The sequence below is a fragment of the Danio aesculapii genome, chromosome 4 (genome assembly GCF_903798145.1).
Source record: "Danio aesculapii chromosome 4, fDanAes4.1, whole genome shotgun sequence".
In the NCBI taxonomy this organism is placed as follows: Eukaryota; Metazoa; Chordata; class Actinopteri; order Cypriniformes; family Danionidae; genus Danio; species Danio aesculapii.
The window spans coordinates 56,225,009-56,235,374 of record NC_079438.1 but is presented as its reverse complement, the minus strand read 5'-3'; the positions used below and the strand labels follow the sequence as shown (position 1 = coordinate 56,235,374).

Here is a 10,366-nt window from a genome sequence, read left to right as displayed (position 1 = left end):
AAAGGCAATGCAGAATCCAAAATAAATGTCTTCACGTTAAATATTGCCGCACTCCCGCGTGCGTTTTTTGCGCACAAAAAGTGGGTGTTCCCTTAATCATCTTGAGCAAACGTTCCTGTGCATTTCCCTTCTGAAACGAGAGCATGTTTCTTTTCAGACTGCATGTGATGCACGGAAGAGGAAAGAGAGAGAGAGCGTGTGAGTGAGAGAGCAATCACATTCACAGGGAGGATTTTGGTGATGCGCTGTTCATTTCAGCACCACAAACCACCATCAGAGAGCAGAAAGAAGGTAAGATCTCATCTTCTGCCCTCCCATTGCTCGTAGGCTACTTTAATTTAGCAATTTAATAATGCAGTACACAATATTAGTGTCCATTTTTATGTTTACTCACGAAATATGTCATGCATATTTGAATTAAATGAATTTTGCAGTGTCTATTTGTGACTTAACATCACTTTATTACTTAATATATAGTAGTTATGCTTTTAATTAAACATTTTTTCCCACGCGTTGGCGATGCATGTAACGCAATGGACGAGAATGCAGATGCTGTGTTGATTAGACTCAGTGCATTGCATCAAAGGAATGCGCGTAAAAGCACACGCTTGCATGCATGCTGATTAATACAACATTGTCTGTTAGCTCTATACAGTTCAGATTATGAATGAGAGCCGTCCACGCGTGATTTCCCATGCCTTAATAACGAGTTGCATTGCCAGATTAGAAACTCTAAATTGCCGATGTTTCTTTCAACTATAGTTATAAAAAAGAGCTCTGGATTCCTACGAGAGCGGTTCTCCTGGAGGAAATATAATGGGATCTCCAGTAGAGGAAGGTTCTGCTTGACACATACTGATTCGTGTAAATTAAAAAGAGAAATGGGACACACTGCGTCTGCCAGGGTAATAACTCCATCTGTCTCCGAAATAACGACAGAAGAGAGGGAAGACCCGAGCTCTCATATAGAGATTAATTCGTGCAAACGAGTAGGGGCAAATCTAATTAGGCGTATTCACATACACTATCATATACGTACATGCATTTCAATTCAAAGTCGAGAAACATATGCGCACTTAAAGATGAATGGAGCCGTATAGGGCAGAGCAGGACGTCATTTGGAATCAATACAGAGTCATTACAGCAGAATGGAGATATTGGAATAGAATAGAGTGCGGTGAATGTTATCTTAATGGTAATATAAAGCTCACAGTAGGAGCCAGGGATACTGATGAGATCTGTCCTGCGTAATCTGTAGTGCCTGGGTTTGTGTGGGAATTTCAGTGGCATTTGTGGCTCACCAGGAGAGCAGAAACACATTCACAAGTGTGCATTGGACTTCCTTTATGTTGTGGAGTGATGCTCTTGGCGCATGGAGGCGGCAGATTGCGCAGCATGTGTCTTTCGGAAGCGCAAAGCAGTGCGTAAATGCGCTCGTTGCGCGTAATGAAACGACGGCTCTCCACTGTAAAGTGGACATGTGGAGGTGTTTCACGAGAGGAGCTCTCTGTCTCGTCTTTCTGACATGTTTCAGGTGCTTGGTGTGTGCCAACAGCACTGAAAATGAGCTGTCTTTTTTTAAAAGGTTGCTATGTTTTGGCTAAAAGGAAGGAAAAGCGGGTTTGATGTTTGGTATAAGAAGTTGGTGGATAGCAATGAAGTGCAGTGGATGAGATCTTACCATCTTTATTTCCTTTTTTTGAACCACCATATAGTAAAGTATTTGAAGTATTCTGTTGTGGTTATTGTACAAGTGATATGGTAACAACTATAGTCACATAAACAAATCTGTATTAACCAATACTGTAGTTTTACAGTATACTATATGGCAGGGGTGTCCAACTCAGTCCTGGAGGGCCGGTGTCCTGGAGAGTTTAGCTCCAACCCTTATCAAACACACCTGAACCAGCTAATCAAGCTGTTACTAGGTATACTAGACACTTCCTGGTAGGTGTGTTGAAGCAAGTTGGAGCTAAACCTCCGGCCCTCCAGGACCGAGTTTGGACACCCCTACTAGAGGGTTAATTATAATAATTAATAATTCTAACTAATTATAATAATACACCCCAGTTTACTGTAGTAAAATGTATATAAAGTATACTATAGTATTTATTACAGTTTATCAGTAAGGAAAGACAGCTGTATTTACATGTTAGAATAGCATGATGTAGCATTTTAATGAGCCTCCCCACCCCCATATTGTCATCCTATATAACTTTAAGAGCACTATTTATATTGTGGTTATGTTTAATGTATAATATCTATAAACTTTAAAGGGATAGTTTACCCAAAAATGACAATTCTGTCATCATTTACTCACCCTTGACTTGTTCTATACCATTGTTTTGTTCTATTGAACATAATTTGAAATCATCCGTAATCATTGACTTCTATAGTAGGAAAAACTAGTACTATGGAAGTCAATGGTAATCAGTTTCCAAGATTTCCCTAAATGTAAAGCTCAAACTGGTTTGGAATAAGTAAATGATTGCAGAATTTACAATTTTGGGTGAACTATCCTTTTTAAGGACTGGTTTCACAGACAAGATTAGGTCATAGTTCAATTAGTACATTTGTTTTCATTGCTGGTGTACTTAAAACAAAATAAATTCCCTGATATATTTTAAGATCAGCGAGTGTAAGTTTCTTTCAGTGGAAACAGCTCAGACTTATATTTTAGTCTGAGACTAGGCTTAATCCTTGTCTGTATAATAATTATTGTCTTTCTGCATCTGCCTAAATTTCTATCTCTGTGCATCTTGGCCAAAAAAAAAAAAAACTGTTGTAAAAATCACCTTGATTACTCTCTGTCCCACTCCAGTCCACAAAGCCAAACTGTAAGAGTCATCATCCCAACTGCTCTATTATATGCAAACAGTCAGATTCCTCTCACTGTGAAATGTCTTTGGTTGGCTATGCAAATGTGAGGTGCATCTTTTCCTTTTTTCTTTTCTTTTTTTTTGCATTCAATGAGGCAGAAATGAAAGACCACACAGAGCTCCAAATGACTGTGTGATGTAATTTCCTTCCTGTCAAGATGTCCATGTGTTTGATGAGTTTGCTTTGTTGCTTGCATACATTGTGTCTGATTCATGTTTGATTTCTCTTTGTGCAGCCACTCATACAATGTTTTCTTCTGCTCTAGATGCGTTTGAAGATGTGAGACGGTCGGAGCTCGGATGTTAAAAGGGACTTGTTTACTTCCTATCTAACACTTTTGAGAGTCTCCTTAAATCACCTGCTGCCAGGCACATGACGCACAACTGTGGCAACCTAAATGGCTAGGGTGCTTGGCTTCAGCTTTGAAATGGGCATGGATTTTCCTGTCCACCTACTTCACCATTAGTCCCACCAATTGGAATCTTTATCCCTTTGCTTCTTCAGATTTTCCCCAACATCTCTGTGGATATGGATCTTGTGCGCTTAAGCCGGACTCAATACCAGTTGCTTGTCTTTCTCTGCTACTGGTTCCCAGTCTCCCTCCAGAAGCTGGAGACACCACCAATTGAGTATGCCCACTCTATCCGTCTGGATGGCGATATTATCCTGGGTGGCCTGTTTCCGGTTCATGCTCGGGGTGAGCGTGGGGTTCCCTGCGGAGAGTTAAAGAAGGAGAAAGGCATACACCGATTAGAGGCAATGCTGTTTGCCATTGACCTCATCAATAAAGACCCAGATCTGTTGCCCAATGTGACATTGGGAGCCCGGATTCTGGACACCTGCTCGCGGGACACTTACGCTCTGGAGCAGTCTCTTACCTTTGTGCAAGCTCTCATTGAGCGTGACGGTTCGGATGTACGCTGTGCCAATGGAGACCAGCCCATATTTGCCAAACCTGACAAAATTGTTGGCGTCATCGGCGCGGCTGCCAGCTCGGTCTCCATCATGGTCGCCAACATCTTGAGGCTTTTTAAGGTAGGCGGACTCAACTTATTCTTCTGGGAATTGGTAGAGCAGTGCATCTTCTAATTGTTGTCAGTGATTGATGTTACGTAGTGTTGTGGATAACAATCTCAGTTGAGAATCGAAGGTTGTGGGTTGAATCCCTACTTCAAGATTGGCTCAAACATGCCAGGGATCTAATTTTCACTGTCTAAGGTGTGGGAGGTGTAGGGAATCCTATAGCTGCTGTGAATGATGGTTATAGTGCAATATTGAGGTTAACAGGGTGTGGGCTGTAACCTATAACTGAGTGCAGCTCATATTTCAAGTAATAGATCTCCATCATTTTGATCAAAGTTGTAAAACGTTTTGATGAAGGCCACGTAAAAAGCCTTGCATTTACATCACCTGGAAATTGGACAGCAGCTTTACTTATTGTAAATGACAGTTAATGTAGTAGTCAATCTGGGCTGGGCACTAAAAAGTTGTGAGCTGAATTCAATCCATGTCATGTTGATCAAGTTCAACACAGTTGTTGGGGTCATGTCGGTCAACATTATGAGGATCTCACATAAAAGGTCTAACCTTGCATTTCTGGGGCCTGGGAATGGGGCAGCATCGGTAGCTGTTGTGAATAATGATTAGAGTATAGATTATACAAGCTGAAAAGAAATCTACAGCTGAATCCATGTTAAATTTGCCAAGCTGAACAAAATTTCAAGTCATCGCGGCAGATTTATACATCCTGTTGGCCAAAATGATAATGATGCTCTTTGAGGTAAGAAAGGTCAAATAAAAGGTGTAACCTTGCATTTTCAGATACCTGGAACTAGGCTGCATCTGTACCTGTTGTTAATGATGGTTAAAGCACAGAGTAGTAGTTGACAATCTACGCTGGGCACTTTGTGAACTGAATTCCTGCAATAGAATCCTTCTCATGTTTGCCAAGTTTGACACAATTGCTGATGTTATCATAGCTGATTCAACTTCATCATGTTGGTTTATTTTATTATGCAGTTTAAGCGCATACAATGTCTAAACTTGCATTGGGAACCTGGGAATGGGGGAGCGTCTGTAGAATGACAGAGTCAAGTGTAGAGATTAACAATCGGAGTTGGGAATGTTAAGGGTGTAGGCTGAAACCTGCAGTTGAATGCATGTTTTGTTTGCCAAGTTGGACAGAATTGTAAGGTCATCATGACAGATTTGTATCCATCATGTTGGGCAACATAATGATGCTGTTTGAGGTAAGAAAGATCACATGTACGATCTAACCTTTCATTTCTGGGGCCTAGGAATGGAACAGTGTCTATAGCTCTTGTGAATGATGTTCAAATGTAGTGTGGAGGTTGCAAATCTGGGCTGAGCACTGAAATAATGAAGGCAAAATCATCTTCATCTGAGTTCAGCTCATATTTGACAGGTTCAACAAAATTATTGGGGTCATAAAGCCGAATGTGTCCAAATTATGTTTTGATAACATTTGGATGCTCTTTGAGGTAAGAAAGGTCACATGAAAGGCCAGCCTTGGATTTCTGGGGCCTGGGTTTGGAGACGTGATTGTTGCTGTTGGGAATTATGGTTTACTACAGAGTAATGCTTATCAATATGGGTTGGGCATTGAAAAGATGTAAGCTGAAACCTTAATACCAGACCACATTTGCTAAGTTTGACAAAATTGTTGGGATCTTCATAACCAATGTGTCTCCTTTGTGTTTGCCAAAATCATGAAGTTCCTTAAGGTTAGTCAGGTCTCATAAGAAGTTTAACCTTGACCTGTTGGGGTCTAGTTCCACGTCAGTAGCTGTTGGGAATGCCAGTTATTGTATAGAGTCGGAATTGGGAGCCAAAAAGTTCTAGGTAAAAATAGCACAAGAAGCAATCCAATGCCATTGTATCCTTGAGCCGAGTGCTTAACCACAGGATCCAGAGGGACACTTAGTATGTGCGAGTTTGTTTTGATTAGTTTCTGCTTTTCTTGCTTCAAGTCTTTTCCAGTTGTTCTATGAAGCACACAATGTCTTCTTTATCACGGCTGACCTCACATAACTCAAAGTATAGTTGTTTGAAATATATTTTGACAGACTGAGTGCACATGTAATCTTAAACGAATCTTAGGGCAGGATGTTTTCGGGAAAAACGATGCTGCCCAAACTCTATTATAATTTAAATATACGTCTTGTTACCCAGCAGGAAGATCACTATTTCTGGCCAGATTCAGCAGTGAAATGAACTCCGGCAGTTTGCTGTGCTTGTCTGTGGAAATTAAGGCAACCAGGGGGCTCTTTCATTGTCATTATTTATGTACGCAAACAGCTAAAGTTCAGCAGTGACAACCTGTTACAATCGAGTGTTTTCCAGTAAGAACATTATCTCTTGGAGCAGGAATAGGCTGTGTACAGTATATCCTGTGGGGAGTTATATACATGTCTGCATGCTGAAGTTCAAGTAGCCTCTTGACAACAATAGATTTTTTTTTACTCGGTCATGTTTAATAAGTGGTCTAAATAACACTTCTGGCTGACTGCTCATTGTAGTTGTCATAGGAACAACTCACGGTCATCCTGCGCCAATTAATGACACAATGTTAATGAAACTCTCTGCTGTTTATGCCACACTCATTAGCTGACCATGATTTGACTGATTGATGTAGACACGCCGCGCCGAAACGACCCATCCGCGGTAAATGACGCATGTCCCATATTGCAAGCACAGATCTTTTTCTGTAACACAGTGTCAGCTGCCAGACTTTGCTATCGGGAAGCAATCATGCTAAACACGATTGGAAGAGACGTTGTCTTGGGTGTTGTGCATGTAGATTAGATGTGCATGGGATTGTGTGCGCACTTTCTTTATAAGAGAACATTGCCATTTGAAGACCTATGAAATGTTCTTAGATAGGAAAAAAAGAGCACTTGCCTGAACGTCATTGAATGTGACATGGATGAGTGCGAGTAGTCCTATACATCAACAATATACCTCGTAAACCTTCATGAGGCTCTATAACCTTATCCGTTTGCTGTTTTTCAGAAGCATTGGCTGCAGTTCCAGCATTAAAGATGTGACATTTGCAGTAAAAACATAGATTATTTGTTAACATTATATTGGAACATCTCTTTATATTTTCCAAAACAACTGACAATAGAGTTGTGCAACCCAGGCTCATTCTGATTACGTACCGCTATATACATTTCTGGAGAGCGCAAAATACGTCCCAGGAGCTACGTTATTTATCAGTTTTTGTTTTTGCGAATCCACCAGAGGCCACTGTGTAGACTTTTGGAGATCTCAAATTTCTCTCAGTAGTGTCATTTGCGTCTGCTGTTCTCGCATGAATCCACCAGAGGCCGCTGTCGACTGACTGATTTACTGACTGACCCACCGACCGATTTAACCCCCACCTTCGCCCTTTCCTAAACCCAACCAATAGTGTTTTTAAATGCACCGATTGACCCGGCCACCCCCTTCCTTAAACCCAACCGACAATGTTTTCAAAAGCAATCCAGAAAAAGAAAAGCCTCTTGATTTTTACCACGTTTTCAGATTTAACCACATTCTCACCCTGTTATTTACTTGTTTATTTTATTTTTTAGCTTTTGTTTTTGTCTTACCTGCTTTATGAAACTGTTCTTCACCAGACTCAAACCCTGTTGTTGTGGTCAACTCCACTCGGAGTCTCAAGTCGTGCATGTCGAGCTAACAATGGTAAGCGGTCAGCTGGTAATCGCGAAAGAAGTGGCATCATACCGCCCCATAGCGTTCGTTTTAAAGACGAAATGCAGCCATAAGTACCTCTGGCTACATAATTTGTGATCTCCAGAAATGTATATAGAGCTATGTTTTCAGAATGAGCCTATGTTGGAGTTGTGGGATCAGAAAAATATCAATTTGAAAACATATATTTAATGAGGAAAATAAACATGTGTTAAGGAAGTGACCAAAAAAGCATGCAAGTTTACAGTAAACAGCATTGTAAAAATTCTGTGAATTAAACTGCACAGCCCAAAAGAAACAATGCTAATGCTAATCAAAAGGATAACAGTTGGCTCACTATAGAACAAAAATAATTGATTTTATTTTAGATTTTTGCATTTATGAGGAAAAAGCTTGGTTATGGATGTGACACCTCTGTTATGGATGCTACAGAAGTGAAATTGGCACTTCTGTGACTTTGGTTAATCAATTATAAGTGTTTGAGAACACTGATAAAGACTTTTTAAGTAGTTTACAGTACTGTAAAATACAAGCTTAAGCAAACAATGTAGAAAGGGTTTCACTATTATGGTGAAAACATGATTTTTTTCATGGGAAAGTTGACATTTGCATGCCATTGCTCAAATGTATATTTGCCTTCTTGTCTCCGCGAGAGAGTTTCCAGAGTTATGGACTGTGGCTTATTTAAAGTAGATGCAATCTGACACTTGGCATCGCAAATGCTTTCATTGCCTACTGTGAGCGTGTCAAAAGATCAGACCAATTATCTAAGGATCAATGCTGTGGAAGTCTCAAAGTTATTAAAAACGCCACAGTGCGTTCACACAAATATAGCTCTGAGTGTTTTAGTTTAATTAAAGTGATAAAAAAGAGACCTTTGCTCATTTATAGATTGTTCTACATGGATATTCTGTTTTTCTTATTAGTGAGTAGATTTGGATGAAATGGTTTGCCAAATTGATGCATGCAAGTACATGCTGAATTAATATTAATTGTATGTCTTTGTAGTTTGCATGCCTGCTTTACACAGAATTGTGGTGAAAACAGTACAGATAACGCTTTCATAAAGGTGAGAGGTCAATACATTTACACATTAGCCTCTGAAAACCCTTGTATGTAAATGGGAATTGAAGTAGACCTGCTAATATGAGATATTCTGGACAAATTTGAACGCCAACATCCCCATAAACAGGGGCTGATGCCAACACGCAGTGATTCAGAATGGGACAGATGGAGTTCCCCTGTTCAGGTAATCGCTACAGCATTAGCATGCCTAGCGAGAGGAGGGCCACAGGCTGTTAGTCCCCTGATTTCCATTCCTCTGACGGTCTCCGCGCACTGCAGGTGCAATTCAGATGCAATTCATCGGGGAGGTGATTTATCAGGGCAACCCTGCAGGTGAGGTCTCGCCACATGAGATTTCTGAGGACTATGAAGTGCCTCACTTTGCTGAGCGAAAGAGGAAGAGCTCATACATGAACTCGCACGCAAATAATGGTGTTGCGTACTGTAATACAGTTGAAGTCAGAATTATTCGGCCTCCTGTGAATTTCTTTGTGAAATATTTCCCAAATGATGTTTAAGAGAATGGCGGTGGAACAGTGGGTAGCACTATCGCCTCACAGCAAGAAGGTCGTTGGTTTAAGCCTCGGCTGGGTCAGTTGGCATTTCTGTGTGCGTAAAAATTTCTGTAAGCGAGGGTTTCCTTCGGGTGCTGTAGGTGAATTGGATAAGCAAAATTTTCCGTAGTGTATGTGTGGGAATGAGAGTGTGTGGGTGTTTCCCAGTGATGGAAGGGCATCCACTGCGTAAAACATATGCTGGATAAGTTGGCGGTTCATTCTGCTGTGGCGACCCCTGATTAATTATGGGACTAAGCTGAAAAGAAAATGAATTTGAGTTTAACAGAGTGAGGAAATTTTCTAGTTTATCTGAATAATGCCAATTTAATAATAATTAATAATAATAAAAACAACTGAATAATGTCGGAACTACTTGTTCTTCTGTCGGCCAAGACACAAGACAGAATATGACTACGGCGGTCAGAAGAGGAGGAAAGGAGAGGCACAGGTGCTGCTAGGGGGTGAGACAGACATCACTTTCAGAGTCCTTAGGTGGAGCATGCAGGCACTCTACAGGTACAGAGGTATAAAAGGTGGCGATGTGGCTGTATTTTGGGGGCTTGGGTTTTTGTGACGATGAATATGTAAGTTGGCTCTTATTTGTATGATAATTCTTTATCAATAAACAAGAATAACCCATAATATGTCTTGTATTCAGTATGGAGTGACACTTTTTAGTACAGTACTTGTTACTGTAATTTCCCAAAAAGTAATTTTTGGGCAAAGTATCAGTATCGGATTGGTATCGCCGATACTCGCCTTCATTTTATTTGGGATCGGATAGGAAACCAGTGGTATCGCTCATCATTAGCAATAACTATAAGGAGTGTTACATTTTAGACACATGCTGAAGGTATTCGGCCAAAAACAATGCACTGGGTCGGTCAGTTGGCCAATCAGAGTACTTTGGGTGTTTCCAGAAGGTGGGGCTTTGTTGAAATTGGAGGTCAATCAGAGCATTTTAGACAGACTGAAATAGAGCTTATCTAATAATGTATAGTAGCGTAATGTTGTTTTTTTTTACATTAAAGATAATTAAGTCATTCTTGTATGCCCATTAGGTTATAGCTAGCGTTTCTTCCCATACTGATAAACTCCCGGTAAACGGTTAATGTGACTTTTTAAAATTTTATAAGGTTCCAAAGCAT

At 40.4% G+C, this 10,366-nt stretch overlaps 1 protein-coding gene across 2 annotated transcripts in view; it reads left to right on the top strand.

Moving 5' to 3' along the window:
• Positions 1 to 212: 212 nt before the first annotated feature.
• The window catches only part of grm8a (glutamate receptor, metabotropic 8a), a 317,146-nt gene continuing 306,992 nt past the window's right edge, over positions 213 to 10,366 (top strand). For both annotated transcript variants that reach the window (XM_056456168.1, XM_056456169.1), the window contains exons 1-2: positions 213 to 291; positions 3,146 to 3,915. In XM_056456168.1, the coding sequence (XP_056312143.1) occupies positions 3,409 to 3,915 (507 nt within the window). In that variant the 5' untranslated portion in view covers positions 213 to 291; positions 3,146 to 3,408. The remainder of the gene's footprint in view (positions 292 to 3,145; positions 3,916 to 10,366) is intronic.